At 42.4% G+C, this 20111-nt stretch overlaps 1 protein-coding gene across 1 annotated transcript in view; it reads right to left on the bottom strand.

The window, feature by feature from the left end:
• The window catches only part of pde8a (phosphodiesterase 8A), a 41698-nt gene that overhangs the window by 10734 nt on the left and 10853 nt on the right, over nt 1–20111 (bottom strand). Inside the window, exons 2-13 of the mRNA XM_062410691.1 lie at nt 10578–10634; nt 6403–6593; nt 5023–5079; nt 4749–4803; nt 4427–4515; nt 3793–3871; nt 3275–3415; nt 2125–2213; nt 1981–2032; nt 1444–1486; nt 489–566; nt 232–302 (exon numbers count right to left, since the gene is read on the bottom strand). Coding sequence (XP_062266675.1) covers nt 232–302; nt 489–566; nt 1444–1486; nt 1981–2032; nt 2125–2213; nt 3275–3415; nt 3793–3871; nt 4427–4515; nt 4749–4803; nt 5023–5079; nt 6403–6593; nt 10578–10634 — 1002 coding nt within the window. The remainder of the gene's footprint in view (nt 1–231; nt 303–488; nt 567–1443; nt 1487–1980; nt 2033–2124; nt 2214–3274; nt 3416–3792; nt 3872–4426; nt 4516–4748; nt 4804–5022; nt 5080–6402; nt 6594–10577; nt 10635–20111) is intronic.

Raw genomic sequence — 20111 nt, 5'->3', positions numbered from 1 at the left:
CTGGTGCAGCTTGCTTTCCTGTCTTGTTGCATGAAATCTGGCGTTTTATCAGCTGGTCTCCTCTGGACATGGTCTGCGTGGCCTGTGACTCTGCACTCGTAGCTGTACAAAAAGAGCTCATGGCGATTTGTGGCAGGTTTATAACCCAGAGAGTTTGGTCATGAGACACAGAGCATCAGTACAAAGAGCCGATCACATGATGGAGGATGATATGGAAGGAGATGAACCAACCTTGGTGATGGGAGCTTCTATAGTCATGGAGTGGATGCGGGCCATTGAGGAGTGTCGTCGCTGTGAGCTCCCTGAAAACAAGACGTGTTATAAACTCAAACTTTGACAACAACAAATTAAGCCTTTAGTTTCCAAAGAGTTTGTTGTGTGTGTGTTTGTGTCCAATCAACACTTAAGGCAAACAGACTACTGGGAAGGTTTCACAAACTGGAAAGAACCACCAAGACTTTCCATCATCTATCTCCCCTAACTCTCACCATCGCTCCCCCGAGACGTTGTGGACCTCACGTCCAGAGAGCCTTTCCTCCTGTCTTTGTGCTTACTGGATTGGATGTCTGGGGAGAAGAAGACGATTTCCATTAAGACATACAAACACAAACACAGTTCAAGTTTAGTGACCGGCTGTCACTGGCTCCGCCCCCACACTCTTGTACTTGGAGGAATGGGAACAGCAATTTAAATCTATCTATTTCCTTTCTATTACTTAGACATGTTGTGGGCTTTTAAAGCATAATGCAGGTGTTTTACTCAAATTTTTTTTATCTCAACAAATTCCATATTAAAAAGTGTATAGCCTCACCAATAACTAACCATCCGTGCAGCATGAGGAACAAAGAATCTTCTGTGGATTATAAATCAACCATAATTTTCTTGACTTTCTCTGCCTTAATTTAGACTTTAGATCACATATGGCTCCGACCAAGACAACTAATTCCATGTGTGTGATTTGATTTGAAGGGGATTTAATGTTGTAAAGGGATTAACATAAAGTCATGAAACGGTTCTCTTATTAATTCTTTATCTGAGGAAGCACACAGCTTGGGACAGTCTGTACATTGTACAGTTCAAAATTACACAAACAGGGTTATTTCTGTTTTCTTTCCAATTTCTGACTCTGCTTGTAATAAAGTAAACTTAAAACTTGCAATATAGAGACAAATTCAATTAAGAAATAAAACCAATTAAAACACCAGTCACTTTGTCTGGCCAGAGGCAAGTAATATAAAGCTGGTGATACAGTCTTATAAACCAAAAACAATGTTTAAAAGTGATTTTAATAAGCTCAGGAAAGGACACGGTCACAGCAGAGTTATGATCCCTGTTGTAGAGGTATGTACTCTATCGAGTGTGTTATTCTAATCTATAGGCGAGGAAATACTGGACAATCTTTGCCTTTATATGGACCAGAGAGAATTTCAGGTTGAATCTTACCTGTCTGAGACTCTGCCTGCACACGTTCACCGGGTTTTTCACTCTGTGTGAATAGAGAGGAAAAGCAAAAATTCATGTATTCAGGCCAGAAAGCTCAAACAACTCCATCTAGACCTGGTGTTAACATCAGACCTGAGTGATCCCATCACTACAATTTCTTTATAAATACATTTTAATGTTTCTCAGTATCCAGACATAGAATTATCTGTGGACACAAACAATACAATATATCTTCCCTCTCTCCAACCAGTCAAACATCTGGTTAAGATCTATATCCTGCAAAGTTCATATAATATGATACCATCCTTTACCATTTAAAATAAGGTAAGAGTATTGACAATTCCTTATGAGTAAAGTCTAAGTTCATCGTAAAGCTACGTGCATAGAGTTGCTGAGCCTGTCCCATCTTCTCACAGGAGACACATTCGGGACGTATTTTGTGAACAGACAAGCTTAAAGCTGTTGTGATGGGAACGCACAGGACCAGGTCAGAACAGGGCAATTATCAAATCAGCAAAAATTGAAAACATGTCTCACCTTATTATTATCATTTAAAGGCCTGTTGAAAGACACATAGTGTCTGATTTTTCTGTGAAAAACAGAGAAGCTTATTAGTAACCATGACAAAATAAAGGGATATAAACAACCAAAAGAGTTCCTTAGTTCTTTACTGTGACTCACCCTCCCTGTCCAATTACAGGTGTGATCTTCACATTTTGTTGAATGCTGTCTCCATTCTTCTTTTTGGCATAATAAATCCCCTGCCACTCCTGCAACCATAACAAGACAGAACCACAGGGGAGGAAACATCATGTAAAGATCAGGAACATATTTATAAAAATCAACAAAATAAAAGTTCTTAAATTGTCCTAAAACTCGGTGTGGACGCAAATCAAATCAAACTTTATATTGTAAGGCACATATACACAAATAGTAGTGGACTGGCTGTAGCGTGGCAGCGTCTGTGGTGCAGGTCAGACCCTGAGTGTTTCATAGAGCACCAAGCAGCTTCAATGTGAAGGGGGAGCGCTCCTGGAGTCCGGTGCCCTTGTTTCATGTCCCCCCCCCCCCCCACCTACAGACTGCTATGGCAGCTTAAAAAGAACCTTCCTGCTGTTCAACCGACTGGGACTGACCTTCGCTCTCTCTGTGTAGTAAGATTACAGTGCTGCCATCAACCGCTGTTCTCATTCACATGAAACAGAGCTGCCGGACGGCCGCTGGTGCAGAGTGACAGCACACATGGATGCACGTGCTTGCATGCAGGCACAGACACAAAGGCAGCAGCAATTTTCCACCAGGCTTACAAGACTGATCTGATTGTGAAGCGGTAGACTACAGAGACAGCTCTGTTATTTGTCCAGATTGTGTTTGTAAGGAGATCTTTTACCATCTCCGCCAAGGAGGTTATGTTTTCCTCAGGATCCGTCTGATCATTAGCAGGATTATACAAAAACCATTGGAGTGGATTAGCACATAACCGGGTGGAAGGATGTGGCAGGGGTCGGGGAAAGAACCCATTCAATTTTAGTGCAGATCTGGATAAGGGGGCATATCCAGGATGTTTCTTTTACTTTATTTAACATTGCAAGATTGCATTTTGCAACATTTTGTATGATTCCTCGAAGAATAATCAATGCATCTTGACATGTTTAGGGGATTGGTATTGTGTATGTGTTCAATATGGTGGAGATCCAAATCAAAATCCAGAATTTAAAATGTGGTTTCATGAAGAGCATGTTGGGCCTTTGTAGAGTTATTGGGCTTTTTGAGTTCAAGTTCTTAAATCATATAATTACCTGTATGAGATGATTTAATGAATGTTTATTACCTTTCCTTTCTGTATGCAGGAGTTTATTGTTTCAAGGAGATCAGGCTTATTCTTCTCACTTTTAGGCACTTCTATAATTTCCTTCCCTATTAGCTCGCCTTGTTGGTAGCCCATTATGGACTCGTAGGCAGGGTTCACGTACTGTGGAGGAGAGGCAAGGAGAGAGTTCAGGCACTGAAGGGTTAATCTGCTGTTGAGAAAATCTATACTCAAGAGTTCAGACACAGATAAGGCGATGACCTCTTGCCGACCAAGAAACTGTTTTCAAAGAAACGGATACATTTTTAGCACATTTCATTTTTACATGAAAACATAACATGATAAAGACAAGCTACAGGGGATTTAACAAAAGGAGCCATTCAGAGGGACGGAGACCGAAACTATCAATTCTTGAGATCTGGGGTCACAAGACATGAATGAACAGAGGGAGGAGGGGGAAGGGTGGTGGTGGTGGGGGGAGATAACTGTACACTACAATAAACTCTACAAGAAGTATGAAAATCTGTAATGAAACCTACTTGAATTACTTGATCTTCAGAAGTGATCTCTATGGCCTCCTGGCTTTGTTCTAGAGCTGTGAAAATAGCATTTCCAGCCCTTATGCACGTGGCGAGAGAACAGAAAAAAAAATTAAACTTTGCAACAGTGTCCAGCATCGATTTATTTACATACAGTATATAAGGTGAGCTTATATATATCCATCTAACAACTCCAGAAGCCCTTGTCTCTCTGTGGCTTCTCAAGAACTGTTCATCTTATCAGTTTTGCACTTGACATTGTATTTCTAAAGGCCCAAGGAAGTGCAGCGTCGTATTAACTGTGATTTGTGATACATACAATAGAAATAACAACAACTGATTCTCCAGTTCTGGGCCTGTGTACTGAGTCGAGCTCCATTGATCTTTGAATAAACAGCTGAATCGGCTCTTTGTGCAGCAGTGGAGGCGAAGCGTCAGGGTTTTGCGGACTCACTCTCGCAACCGCTCTTTATTGACTGTATACCTCAATTACTGCAGGTCATTTTGACAGTTTCAGAAAGAAATGTGCAACCAGCATCCCCACAGGCCAAGCAAACAGTCCCGTTCAGAGAATGAACACTGCACTAGAACTTCTTTTTACAACAGCCAGTATCATCGATACAGCACGACTCACCTCAGTTTGAACTGCGCCCGCACCTCACCGTGCTCCAGCTGTAGCAGCTCGTTGTAGCAGGCCATCATATTTGCATTCTCCACATATCTCTGAGGGTCAGAGGGCAAAACCAAACAACCGGGGTCAATCAACGACTCGACTAAAGTAATTCACAATTTCAAATCAGTGCCATGACAGGATAGGTTAAAACACAATAAGTAACATGGCCAATGCAACGGCCTCCTGAGGAAATCTGTTGTCCTGCGTTACTTTTCGTGACGATAGTCAGGATAAAATAAAATGTACGCAGGAACGCAGGATACACACACACACTGTTTCTCACCCTATTAAAGCCAGCATTGATCAGGGGCATCACAGAGGCTTCTTCTCTGTCTGGCCTTAAAAAGAGAAAACATGTTAGCACCCAAACACTGACATGACTAATTGTTTGGAGAACATCAGCGGGTTAGACCATATGACATGCTGCAGGCCTACAGAGCTCTTAGTCATGCATTTAAAATTCTAACAATACTCCAAACCCTTAAGCTACTGAAAAAGAAAAGAAAAAGGCAGTGATGTAGAAGGGGGGGGGGGGGGGGTCGGCGAATTGCACATACCTTTTCACAACGGCGACTATCACAGTGTTTTCTGAAGAGTTGACCGCTCTAATTGACCTGAATGTAAACAGAGGGAGCCTTTTAGCCAGTGTGCGGGCCGGTGGAAAAGCCCGTAGCATCAAATCAATGTATTTTTCAGTTTTTCACGCTTGGATTCTCCCAGGCAGGCAGAGCCCAGTGGTGCAGCTCTGTGAGGAGGCCTAGACCTCTGAAAGAATGCTGTGTACAGGGCCACTCATCCGCCTGTGGTTTTCCCCAGCCAGTGGTCATAAAGGGCCTTTAGTTCCCCATCTGAGCTTGTGCGTGTACATTGAACATATGGATTGGCCAAAATGAATGGGGTTAACATACGCACTGGGCAGGGCAAATGAATGTTTGTAAATGTGTTTTTGGTTTGGGCAGACGCTAAAGATAGAGTTGGTACGGGCAGGCACCCGCTCGTTTCTCATTGACGTGACTTTACGATGGAAGCGAGGCAGCCCGAAGTGAGGCGGCCATTTAGCCCCACCGTGTCATAATCACACGTGTTTCCAGATATAATGAAACGCATGAAAAGCAGGGCTATAATCAGTCCTATCGAGATCATCTGGTTCGGATTATGTCATCAGCCTTTAATAACAGTCTCTACCAGAAATTCAAATTCAATTTAACTGTGTCCGTTACATTAGTGACTCCAAACCAGGGGCACTTAGAGACGCAGCCGCAAGGAGCTCCATACAAAGACAGTGGAGCAGTGAAACTCATTTGAAAATGTCATTAAATAAATATATCCAAGTTTTGAGTCAGCTGCACAGATAGATAGTTAAAAGTAATGTATCAATAATAAATAGTTAAATAGTTAGAATAAAAGCAATTGATCGTTTGTTAAAAAAGTTACAAATAAGCCTGGTGGACAAAGGCATATATAACAAATAGTAATATTAGTAGATAAAATAGTTGAAATAGTTACTTTCATCCAGTTTAACTATCTCACTCAAGTAGTTTGTAAAGTTAAAGTAAAGTTTAATGGATGAAAGTTAAAATTGTAAAAAGCTACTTTAATGGATAGAATAGTTCAAGTAGTTAAAAGTTATGTTAGTGGATAACATAGCTAAAAGTAATATATTGCTCTAAAGACATTGTTTATGTAGTAAAATCACTGATATAAATTGTTAAACTTTATGGACAAATGGCCATAGCGTTCAGCCTTGGCTCATCCAGGTTTGTAGCATGAAACCTGACCCCACTGACCTCCAAGCAGGACACTGACACACTTACAGTACATTTCAGCCATATGAACTATATTTAATTGGACACAAACACTTGTAAACCTCTACACTACTTCATTCCAGAGGTACAACTTGAAGTGCGAGTACATTGATGGTGAGAGAAGTCACTTACCGGCATAGTGCTTCAGCGTCAAAGTGTCTGGAATGTCTGTGGTCAATGATGACAAGGTCATGATGCTTCTCCAAGAAGCATTCAAGAGCCGACTCGGGTGTTCGCGCCATGCTGCACCTGAAGTTCGCCTTCTCACATGCCCAGCAGAAGCCATTACTCTGACTGTCCTCTTTGGCAAAAACTAAAAGTACCTGCAAAGACAAGAAGTGGATAAGCACACATACAGTATATATTTATATATCAGTCTATATCAGCAGATTTATATTTTGAATTTCCTCTTCCAATGTCTTACTATTATTACTACTGATAAGTAAGTCATCTAAATATTAGTTAAAAAGATCTTTACCAAGAGTCACAATATCCAAGTGGACAAAATACACTTAAAACAAATGAAAGAACAAACTGAAGTTATATGTCATTTATTTCCATTGCTTGACTAAGGCAAAAATACGCTTATCTGCCACAAGAATAAAACCAATCCAATTTAAATATGAAAACAATCCATCAGCATTTCCCAGAATCCAAAGTGAAATCAAACTCATATGATATACACAGAAGAACCAGCAACGTCCGAATGAAATTCAATTTTGATATTTGTGGTTATTTTCTTTTAACGTAAATGCAACTAATGTTATTATTGCATAGATAATTGGTTCATCCACAAACTGTGCACTAATTACATGATTGTTGCAGGGGCAAAACCTGCAAAGCCCCTTGTAGATGTACAATAATTTTGTATTTCTTAAGATTTTGTGAACATCTACCTGCCAGAGAAATTATGAATGAATTTATGACTCGTGGGTCTGGGTTTGCAGGAAATCATTTAATGCACAACATACGAGAACTATGAGGCTGATATGTTACTTTAATCTGATTTGGAAAACCGACAAAACAAAAAAAAAGCCACACCCACTTTAAAATTAGAAAAACAGAGGAACGAACCACTTTTGACATTTCTGTAGATAGATTACTTTAAAAACATATGTTCCTTTATGTAATATGTCAGTGGCAAAACCTGCATGTATATAAGGACTCATTGTTTGTATCTGTGGAGACTCTCAGTCCTCCAGGTCATGGAATCTTCAGAAGTTGTACATAAGCACACATCATGTGTTACTAGAAAAAGTTTCAGGCTTTTGTACTAGAGGTGAAACTTCTTCAAGAAACACAAGCCACAGGCGTGTGTCTATGTTCACTTCTTATTTAAAACTTCTTAAGACACATTGAAATGTGTTTCTGTACAACATATGAAAACTATGAGGCCGATACGTCGCTGTAACCCGAGTAGTGACACTGGTATAGCCTCCAGTCTGTGCTATAAAATGAGCGAAAGACAAAAGAGAGCAACAGGAAAACATGACTTGGATTTGCCGGGTGAAGCTCGGAGTTGTCAGCACGTCATCTGTTCGTTCGTTCTCACTTGCGCCGGTCGTACTAATCCTCCCGCAGCGTGGGCTCCGCTGTGACCTCAGGGCTCCAGTGGACAGGCCCTGATTGATCAGGCTCGGCTCGCACACGGGGCGTGGCACCGATCTTATTGTCCGCAGCCGTGATCTATGACACGATTAGGTGAGGTGGCCTTGACTGGCCGGGGCCCCTCCCACCAGTCTGTGGTAGAAAGTGCTGCTCCTGCCATCAAACCAGCCATTGAGAGCAACATTCGCTCTCCCTCTCTTTCTCTCTGCCAGCACACTTTCATATAACCCCTCACTTGCGTAAACGCCGGACCAGAGATTTAGGCCCACCTCCAAGAGCTGTGCTGCACTGAGAGCAGATTCATGAGTCACCCTCAAACAGACGTCATCTCCCCGACGTTGGCAGGAGGCAGAATGAACGTAAAGAAGAAAAAGGTTGTTCCGCAGTTTAAAGTTTGCATCACACCTGTAAACTGGAGGAAACTAGAGCCACTGTCCCTCCACACAATCAGGGAATAGAGAGGATTGATTCATTCTGACGGTTGCTGTGGATTTATGAGAGAGGGGTCTTACTCATATTCCAACATTTTCCCTACAAGCTGCAATAAGTATCCCGGTCATAAATACATCACAGGTCAGACCTGCAGCTATGTTTGCTACGCACAGGGAATTAGATCAGAATTCCACATCGGGATGTTGGTAGAAAAGTCAACATTCCAGCGGAGGTGAGGGAACTGGGACATATAGGCTGAGATAAGGTCTTTACAGATGCCGGGTGCACAGACTGGACAGATCGCCATCACTCAGTTAAACCACATCCAGATGGAGCAGACAAAACATGGAAGATTTGAGATAATGTTTTCTAGGTGCAGATCTTCTAAAAACAACAAAGACAGAGGCAAAGTTTACAGGAGGGAAAAAAACACCTAGTTGGAGGGGGGGTAGTGAGCGTTTTTTGGCAGTGTGCGGTTGTTCTGTCTAGAAAACATCATTGTTGAAAACAGAGAAGGCCCGGCCAGATCCTGTGAGCCACGAGAAGAGAGGAGGAGCGGAGCGGAGGAGGGCACGACAGGATCAGCTGTGAGTGACAAAAACAGGAAGGGCATATCTCTCTACCTCGTTTTCCTACTGTGGTCACACTGGAGCGCATCAGACAATAAAGTCCACTCTCTGCGCTTATTATATGAGGCATTAACTTACAGGACGTCTGAAACAGTACTTTTCTCAGAGTCTCTCACCATTTATCATTAGTGTTATACTAACTATAGCAGTTTCTGAGGTTATATTTGAATAAAAAAGGAGCTTTAGGGACACCATGGACACAGGTATCACCAAGAATTGTACTCAAACAGCTCATACCTCCACCAAGGCCAAGCAGTTCTCTTAGATTCAAACATGCTGCGCTGAATTCTTATGGCACTTACGGATATCAGTGCCCTTAACGTGCCAGATTTTTAAAATCTACATCCACGAGTTACTCCCTGTGACATTTGAGGAAATGTCATGTTACAGAAACTGAAAAATAAATTCCTGGATCCGCTCGTTGATTTGGATCTGCACCAAATTGAATGGGTTCTTTCCAGACGTACCACATCATTCCACCAAGGCATCATCCATACGTTTTAACACTTTAACAAAATCTGTCCACACAAGCTTTTTTAAACCCCATCAATGCTAACACATCGGAAAACACAATAAAGCTGTCTGCCATAATTTCCAAAAATCTGTTTTTGCCCGTCCAGACTTCAACGCCGCCCCAGAATTTTCAAACTGAAACGAGGCCGGCAGCATTTCCAAACTTCTCCATATTTAGGGGCTTTACTTTATGTGTTTTCAAACGAAAAGTGTAACACAAGTTTCGTGGTAATCTGTCCAGTAGTTTTTGTATAAAGTAACACACGTGAAAGGACCAATGAAGGCAGATGAAAACACAACCTTCTTGGTGGAGTTACCAAGAAGATTGTTTGTTATTGATTGTGTCATCTGTAAAATAACGGACAATACATAAAAAATGCTGATCAGAATCTCTCAGAGTCAAAGATAGCGTCTTCGTTCTAGAACCAGATGAAACCAGCCAATGCTTTGTAAATTTTGTTTGGAAATATACAAACAAAAACTGATTCATTTGCAGTAGGGGATAACATCCTGGGAAATGAGATGAAGCCAAATTGTTGCACATACTCAAAATACTTTTAAACACTTTGCAAAGACTCCACGTTCTCACAGCAGCAGCGGATGCCAGAGGAACGAGCTCAGTACCAAACTGCATAATGAGCCATTGAACGTCAGAGAATGTCCTATTTGCAGTGACGAAACTGGTCCATGGATCCTCTGTGCACTTCTTCCATAACGTGCATTGTTCATTATGGTATGTTCTCGGTCATAAATGTTTTGCCCTGTTGCCTTGACAACCCGAGGCGGCATCGCACACAATGCGTCCATTAACAGTTTTTTTTATTTTTTCTCCTTTTCTTTGAATGTTTGCATGAAGCCCTTTTCCCCCTTTAATCTCTGTGCTAGGTGTGGTATCTCTGAGAAGTTCAAGATTAGGTCTGACTGCAAACAAAAGGAGGTGACGTTCTGAAACGCCAATGCGAGAGAAATGCCACCAAATATTGACAGTCACACCGAGTGTAGCTCCGGGGCTCAGCTAAAAGCCCTTCAATGACACGGACGAAAACATTTCACCGCGGCACTTCTGCTGCTCTGTGGAGAAAGTCTCATTGGCACCAGTCGGTCACATGCTCTGCATTGTTTTACCTGAAGTGGGTCTTTAAATAACTTCATTGGTCCAAATTGCACCTCCGTTAATGTGGTCTGAAAGATAAGAAGAAGAAAAAGGAGGATTAGATTAGAACAAAGCAAATTTCATGAACATGACATTTTATCACTTACTTCATGGTTTGTGTTTGCACCCTTGTGTTTTTAACACCTTGTGTTTTGTTGACAATACTTCTGCCAGCACACTTGATGAAAGTGACAACAGTAAAACGGATTATCAGGACCATAATGTTGTAATTAAACCAGAAATGGCTTTTAAGGAAATAGCTCTCTTGTTATATATTAAATCCCTGGTTCACTGCACCTTATGATAGTGATGCTACTCGTGTTAAGCATCGGTTTCACCCCGGAGAAACTTCTCATGATCAAACCGTGAAAACCTCCTATCAGAGAAATCTGAACAGACTCCAGTGGATTAGAGGTTCCTGCCATGTCAGAAAGACTATCAGTGCACAAAAAGAACCTCTGTATTCAACCAGGTTTCCCATCTGGAGTGTCTGAGACCCCAAACTGAGGTAAACACATTGTTTTCTGAAAAGTGTCATCAGTTTAAAATAAAGTTTATAAGTAATTCTCAGAAAATGTACAAATGTCACCACGCTGATGAAGAGTAGAACCGCAGAACTAGATCCTCTTGCTATGTATTGAACCAAGAATTAAATAGAACTTTAATTTTCTCCAGAACTGTGACTTCAACTCCACAACAATCAAAATCAAAACATTATTATATTGTACTCCACTACATTTATTCAGGAACTTTAACATACATACTATGTATTATTTCACCATTCCAGATTAATAATACAAACTGGAATCAACTAATAAATGATTGGAAGATAGTGTCACATCATTTCTCAGTTGAACAACCTGGACAAACCGCAACCACCTAAATGTGCTTATATTGAAATATGTGAATTATATGAATTATACGGTGAACATTATTTAACATTACTGATGTTGTTTCATTTCCCAGGCAGAAATTTACAAACTACACAGAATAAATGAATGAAAATCCCCCTAAATACTCATCAGCTTAAAAACTTAACAATGTTGCTTTCAAATGATCACAATCAGATTATATAACATACATGTGAGTTAACCCTCTGATGTCTAATTCAACCACACAGTAGTATAGTGGACAGGTTTTCGGCTGATTACACTTTCCCTCCATGAGCTTACTCTTCTCTGTCTGCAAATAATTTAGCTTCCTTCCTGCTAAATGCAACCCAGCTCAGGGGTTAGTCACCATAGCAACCCAGTCCCCTTGCGGACCGCCATCCCTCCAGAATTCCTCTTCTCCGTAAACAATCTACACATGTGAGGAGGAATACAGGGAGGAATTTCAGAGCGTGCCAGGCGGGAGTAAATCACTTCTTGCTAAATTGTAAGCCTTTTAAAAGCTCCATAGAAAAAACAAAGGGGTGGTGGAGAAAAAGAAAAAAGCTGATTAGCCCTCTGCCGCGGACGAATTGACGTCATCATGACACTAGGCCGTTTGTTGTAGTCGTCCGCACACAAGGAGCGGGGCATCGGGAGGGCCACAAGCTGATGCTCTGTGATCATCTGATCTTCCCCAGACACGAGGACCTGGTCGCATGATAGGCTCATGTCCACTGGAGAGACAGTAAGCATGTGTTTGTGTGTGTCTGTGTGTCTGTGTGTCTGTGTGTGTGTGTGTGTGTGTGTGTAGCTCTATAGAAGGGACTAACATATGCCGCACACTAACGCTCTTCCAAGACTCAACAGGGCCTAGTTTTTTTTTTCCTGTTGTCAAACCTGATTTCAGTTACTTTGACCACATGTGCCAGAACAAATAACTGAGCTTTATGAATTTTGAATCGGGCGTCAAACCATCCCGTGTATTTTTCTGTGGCAGGGAAACAAAACATTCTCTCTTCTATAGACGACTGCTGAGTAAATATCATACTTATATATATATACACATTTTTAAAAGTGCTGTTTCCACTGTGAAGCCAACGTGCTGCTGAACTAGCTGAGGTCAGGGTCTAAGCGTATGGAGTTTGGCCGCAGAGCAATGGAAGCTCGCTGAGGGCTACAGCACGGAATCCATCCTCCCTCTCTACCTGACACTGACACAACCAATGCAACTGCAGCTAAGATTGTGTAACTCAAATAACCACACACACACACTGATACGAACACACACAGGGCTGAACCAGTTTGCCAGCATCTTAGGGCAACGTACTCTTCTTGTACAGTACGCGCATGCACACACCGCAATGAATCACTCAGCCGAGCATTTGCATCCCACAAACATCACGCTGGCACTGAACCAGAGGCAAACAAAGCAGGGGAAGTGAGTGAGCATGTAGGCCAGGCAGGCGGGCAGCACTGACAGGGTGTGTGCGTGTGTTGTGTGTGTGTGTGTGTGCCTACGTAATCTGCATCCCGCCCTCTTGCTCTGCGCTGCCGTGTTGTACCAGTCACACTGGGATCTCTCTCTCTGTCTCCTTCCACCAGCACAGGGCCACTTGTTAATCGGACGACAGGTTCACCCAGTGCAGACACTCTGCGTAGAGGTCGGAGGTGAAGGGCGTGAATTCAGTGAAGGCGGGGCAATAAAGCTAAATCAATGATTATCGTGATTATTATTATTTCTTCAATTGAGACAGCAAACATTACATCAACATGTTTATGCATTGTGGACAGTGAGGAGGTATGAGACATAATTGATCTGCCTCAGAATTATAAAATGTTCTCTGCTCAAAAAGAAGTGTTAAAAGCCAAAACCTTCACTCGGGGGGGAAATCTATCGTCTTTAAACACAAAATAATAATCATAATAATAGTATTATTTTGATTATTATTATTATCGCCAGCTCATCTTGATGTCACTTTTTGGCCTACGTCATTTATTTGTTGGTTTTATTTTGAATTATTTATCTAGATTGGAAAAGTAATATACTGTATGTCGCTAAAAGTTCTCAATTACTTATATGTATAATTTTTGGTCATATCGCCTCGTGATGAATCAATGTAAAACAACTAGTGAAGTTTCACACCCTCTGTGTATTGTGTACATTAACTCCAGTGTCAGTTTATTAGGTACACTGAGCTAAAAACAGTGAAACAGTTCTCCAATGAATTCAAACCTTCATGAAGGTTACGGTGTTCAGTTTGTAAATGGATTTACGCTGATTCTACTTTATGTTAATTTCAGAAGATGGGGTTTGTGGTGCTGCTAAATTGTGTTGCCTGAACCATTTGATCTAAGGGGCGGGGTCAATAATATAAACACCTCTCAGTATAACACAATGCTGGTTACAAAATGCCTGGAGCCTTCGTGCTCAATGCGAAAGACGCTATGATGTAAGTTCTGACGTGAGCATCCATCAGCCTGTGACAGAACGGTGACTATAAACCGGCCTTCAGGGTCTGAGGGCCCAGGAGCTGCTTGTTTGATACTTAGTATGTTGCTGTTATGAAGGAATTTTAAATCAAAAGTTTGAGCATCATTTCCTTAAAATAACCTCTGAAATCAATCTCTCGACATGAAGTGACAGCCTCCAGGCCGACAGCTTCAAACTCTCCACTGACACGTCTTCCATGTGTCTTCGTGGTGTCTTCAGTCATCTCAAGTCGGGTCCAGGACAGCCTGCAGGCAATACAACCAATGTATTTACATAGCAGAGTTGCCTCTGACCCTGTATCCTGCTTCCAGTGTATCCGGCCCTATAGATCTCCTCCTCCTCCTCTTCTCCAGCCCACCAGCTTCTCTGTCTCACACTCATTGGCACAAACACGCACACACACATGTACACTGGGAGAGTGGCTTTCCACTAAAGTGAAAAACAGGAAATTGGATGACATTGTTCGGTGCGCCGACGTCAGCAGAGAGAGATAGAAAGAGTAAACAGCTTCCTCCACCCCAGAGCTGGGACCAGGATGCGGAGAATCTTGGGAGGCCTGCCCTGCCCATGCTTCTTAGGAGAACGTGCACGGCTGCCCCCATTCACTAACAATCCACCACATCACTCACTTTGACACAGCTCTCCGGCTGACGTGCGCTCTCCCTTCCTCCCGTGCTCAGATCCCACTCCTCCTTCAGCTGCCCAATATCACTTTATTCCTACTGTAAAACTTTCTCCACAAGCTCTCAAGGAGAATATTGAGAGATGTAGAGCTGATCAGGTGACAGCAACATGAGCCACGGTGAGCACGTCTTCCTGAGAAGAAGCCAAAGTGTTCTTCTCACTACTAGTTGGTGTTGTGTGTTTGTACGTGTGTGTGTGCGTTCCTTCTAAAAGTGTGAATCAAATGGAGATGAATCAATGTTCTTCATTAGGTCTGATTAAGGGCAGCCGTCCCATCCACATTATGTACCAGACAGACAGACAGACAGACGGACGGAGGTACAGACAGGAAGACGGACAGACTCTAAACTCTCACACACACTGGGCTAAGTGACGGACTAAATGGCACAGTGACACATCAGCCTCGCCACACGCTGGGGCCTCACAGATCGCCGGGCTCACTGCCCATGCTGTGTGTGTTACCTCCAAGAGAATAACTCACTTTCATGTGTGGCCACTTACATTCGCTGCCCATAGATCTGCACCGAGGCCCTCATCGATAACAATGGGGTTTCAAACCTGCGACGGCTTCTAACGCCGACGGAATCGATGAGCAGTCTGGCACCTCACCCAATCCAGTTAGAGTCTAACGCTTTCTTCTTTTAAAAAGCTCTGCATATTATTTATTGGGGTGAATCAAGTGCATCATTATATCATAATCTTGGAAATCTCTTCGTTCACGGGCCCAGTGTGAAGGTTATTATGGAAAAGGGACAAAGTGTTGATTATGTGTTAGAATTCAGATCCTAATGCGTTGGTGTTTTCTATTTTATTTATTTATTTGAGTTATATCTCAACAGGGATTTCATAACACAACTTATTTTACATAAAATTGAAATAGTTTATTTGTAAGGGCATGAAATTATAATTAATGGTCTATAAAATAACATGAACCATAACTGTAGGCGCACAAACACACACACATGCACACACGCACACAATTAATCTCAAACGACAGAAATCTACAGTAACTCATTCATCTAAATGCTGAGGCTCACACACTTCAACGCTCTGCCCTTGTTACATTAACTTTGTTATGTGCATGTTTTATCTGATGCTCACCATATCAGTGTCTTTCACGCACTGTGGAAATAAACAGTGTTTAAAGCGGTTTCTGAATTAAAAACGAGAAATAAATGCTGTGAATTCTGCAGATAAAAAGACAACACATCGTTTCCCCCCCCACCCACCACCATCCAAATGAAACACATGAGAGAAAAAAAGTCTGATTGCAGTCTTTCCATTTAGAGAAATAACTGCAGCCATGTGTGTTCTGGCTCTGTCCACATGTCTTATCCATGGTGACCAAGCCTGCAGTCAGTCAGGCAGAAGACTTTAGTTGAGTCACTGGCATGGCTGAGAGAAACTAGGCCACCGTGGATCGGTTTGTCCCAGGACATCCTTGCTTTCGCTGCATTTCTACCTCTCCCTCCCTCTGTGTGTGTGTGTGTGTGTGTGTGTGTGTGTGTGTGTGTGTGTGTGTGTGTGTGTGTGTGTGTGTGTGTCTGGTGAAATGCACCACGAAGGAAACACCAGCCCCCATGCAACAAAAACTACGATGTCCTCCAAAAAGCTACAACCAATGTTGACTGAATGTTCTCATTGTTTAACGAAAATCAGTTTGACAGTATATTTTGAAAGTTGTGTAACATCAATTATAGTTTATTGTTGTTGTCCAGTGTGTTTGTGTCAGATGCAAAGTCACAAGATAAACAATGGGCCTCCTTTGACTTATAATTGTTCCATAACCCTCAGATTTGAAGAGGCTTTGAAATCAGCCACACAAATGGTTATATTTATATTGTAATATATTAAACCAATAAAGTTTAACAGAGTGGTGGACAATAATATTCTAGCAATGTGGATTTCCTACAAGCTAGTGAACGATGTTATATCTATATATGATCTCAACTGCTTTTCAGAAAAATGTGTTTTATTCACAAAATCAAGTAGAAGAACTAAACGACCCACAATCCTCAGGTGTAATAGTGACGGCTGTGATTGGTGGAGCTCGCTGTTACCATGGAACCGTTTACCTCAACCGCGAAAATCAATGCCCGCTACGATTGGATAAGCATTACATTACATTAGAGCGACTATGATTTCTCTTTCTAACATACTGTTAGAATTTATTGTCTTTCCAGCGGAGCTTCCAGAGAACGCCCTGACCTTTATCTCTCCTACCTCACCGGCGGAAACGCAAGCCAACGGGTACGCACAGACACACACACACACACACACACACGCATTTTGTTAGACATGATGAAAAGAAATTCACTACAACAAGGTTTAGTTTAGGAATCGTTGGAAGTCATGGAAAAGAAACGTGTGCACAGTCTTCTTCCTTTACCCTTTCTTTCATTTTCCAGAGGTTATTTTTGCTCTGGATCTTTTTGTTATGGTAACAATTGATCTGGTAACTGGTCGCTCTGGTTCCAGCCTCAAAACTATTCTCACAAAGATTTTCTGATTTTTTCATCACCTTGTTCTCTCAAATGTCCACCATGCCAAGGTTTCCTTATTTCATTTCAACCCCCAAATGGCAAAAATCAGCCCTTTTTTAAAACCAAATTTAGAAGATTTACAAGAAAATCCAGAGCATGAATATCCCTGCTGATGAGGACACCAGGCAAATACAACAACAACAACAAACCCAGGGAATAATCACACAAGTTGCCACACATTGGTGGTCTTGATGTTCCTCCTGGGCAATAAACTCAAGATGAGTGAGATAAATCAAAGACGGAACAACAAATTTATAAAAATATCCTCCAAGGCTGCACAAACAATTATTTTCATCAATTAATTTGTCGGAAAAATATCAAATACTGCCCAAAAAAATTCCAGAGAGCTCAAGGTGACAGCAGCGAATCCTCCCATGAGAGAATTATATTATAAGTTTATTTTCAGACCTTATTTCATCAAATCCTGCAAAAAAAACTGAGGTGGTAGATGAACACTCGGTGCCTGAACCCACCAAGGCCTCGTCTCTTCACTGCGCTTAAACCAAGATTGTCGCCACACTATATCGACTGAAAATTAAGTCACATTATTTAAATTGCTTTGAACTACCTCTTATACGCGCCGCCCTAAATACATCAATTTCTAATCAGCATAAAAGTGCATGCACATGCACACATACGCATTTATTGTCTTTCGAGCAGAGCTTCCAGAGAACGCCCTGACCTTTATTCTGTCTGCAGTGACATCTCTCCTACCTCACCAGATAGTGCGGAAACGCAAGCCAACGGGAATGCACACACACACACCCGCACACACACGCAGAGGGAAGGCACCGAGCAACTCACAGGAGACTGAACTTGTCCTGGAATTCAGGCCCAAACGCCCTTGAATGACGTCCGTGGTTTAAAAATACAGAGTTTGCAGAAAACGGAGAGGTTACTCCATCCTTGGTGACCTGTCCCTGTTTCTCACTGGTGCTCTGCACCTTGCGAGCATCGTCTCAGACGTCACACAAGAACCATCAGGTGTGCGGCCTCTCTGTCTTTTACAGCTCAACACCGACAAACAAAAAAACATGTTTTTGATACCTAAGCCTTTACATTCATGACAACACACACTCAAAGGAGCCGAGTATGGCCCAATAATTTATTCTGCTCCTTCAGAAAAAAACTCTGAATGACGTGTTCAGAATTCGGAGAAATAAATCCATGCGTTTGGATTACATGTACAAGCGTGTGACATTGGAGTACATGCTGAATTCCCTCAGCTCCTGACACTGCCTGCCTGCCTGCCTGCCTGCATACCCTGTGTCCATAGTGGCGCGAGTGTGTATGTGATCTGTGCGTCACTGTGCCAGTGAGAGTAACTGAAGCCCGGCAGTGAAGAGGCTCCTGCCAACAGGCCGAGTGCTGAGGGCTAGCGACTGTGCTTAGAGCCCTCGCCTGCTGGCCTGCAGGGACAGGAGATGAAGAGCAGGGGCAGGAGATGAAGAGCAGGGGAAGGAGATGAAGAGCAGGGGCAGGAGATGAAGAGCAGGGGCAGGAGATGAAGAGCAGGGGAAGGAGATGAAGGGAAGGGGCAGAAGAGCCATGCCCTCATTAAACGTGGAGGGAACCCACAAGTCTGGTCGCTACATTGAGCATATAAACTAACCCCCAAATGTGCATGTGTAGTTTAAGATTAAGATTAAAATGCATTTGTCCCAAACACATGTACAGACATGCAAAGGCACACTCATGCAGGTAGGGAAAATTAACCTCTGCTTTTGACCCATCTGGTGCAGGACACACAGAGCAGTGAGCGACCATGTACGGCGCTCGGGGAGCAGATGTTGGGGGAGTAAGGTGCCTTGCTCAGGGGCACTAGACAGGGTAGGGAGACTCTTGGATTTTTGGACAGATCAATCCAGGTTCGTCTTTAGTTGTCTCTCCGTGGAGTCGAACCAGAGACCTTCTCTGCCCATAGTCCAAGTTTCTGCCACTAGACCACCGCCTCTCCGCCTCTTTAAATTGAAGTTAGTACACAAAAACGTTTACGTGCTCTAATGTTGAGAAAACACATCACTCTCCTCGGACTGTTCATTGCTGTAGCTTCTCTTTTCAGCCTCTGTCTGAAACACTTGGTTGTAGCTCCCGTCTCTTTAAGACCACCCTCACAATAAAACAGGCTGCTCTGATTGGCCAGCTGAGTCACTCAGAAATGCTATCTTTGACTTTGTTGACCTGACTTTGTTAGGAGGCCTCTCTAGACAAGCCGTGTCGTGGATTATTTCAAATGTGGGCCACCGTGACGTCACATGACATCATAATGGTATGGAAGGATTTCTGACTGTTTCAGGAGCAGTGTCTTCTGGGGAGAGGAGCTGCCTTTAATGCAGATTTTGGGCTTTTTGACTTTACCAAACTTTTATCAAAAGTAAAAAAAAATTTAAAAGAAGGACAGAGATACTGAAAATAAGTCTCCCCCGATGAAATCACACTTTTGGCATCGCTCCAGAGGCTGAACTGAGAAAAGTTTGTATTTTACCACAGACGCAGATAACCATCTTTTCAAATTGGTTATTTGCATACGGTCACCAGCTACAGCGACCTCAATATGACCATGAATCTAGTTTTGACTTTTGAATCTGTGACCTCCTGAGCCTGGTGATGTACGGCAGCATCCACAAACTGCAGATTAGAAAATCGGCAAAGTTAAAGAGCTAATCCACGTATTTTGTGTTGAATTGGGAGTACGAAACTCCAGAAGGCTCCTTCCAGGCATGCTGACCAACCCATATAATCATTTTCAGTGGCCGTTCTCCGTAACTAGCACTAATGTGAGTAAATTAATTAAAGACAGATCCACAAGAAGCTGAGCACTTTCTCCAATGTTCACCTTCAAGGTATTTCTGTCCTTATCCAGATTACCCTGAAATCCCCATAAGACCTGGACAATCCTAAGCTATCCAGGGCTAC

This window comes from Platichthys flesus, chromosome 1, assembly GCF_949316205.1.
Source record: "Platichthys flesus chromosome 1, fPlaFle2.1, whole genome shotgun sequence".
Classification (NCBI taxonomy): domain Eukaryota; kingdom Metazoa; phylum Chordata; class Actinopteri; order Pleuronectiformes; family Pleuronectidae; genus Platichthys; species Platichthys flesus.
The sequence above is the reverse complement of the archived record's forward strand: the minus strand, read 5'-3'. Positions and strand labels throughout refer to the sequence as shown.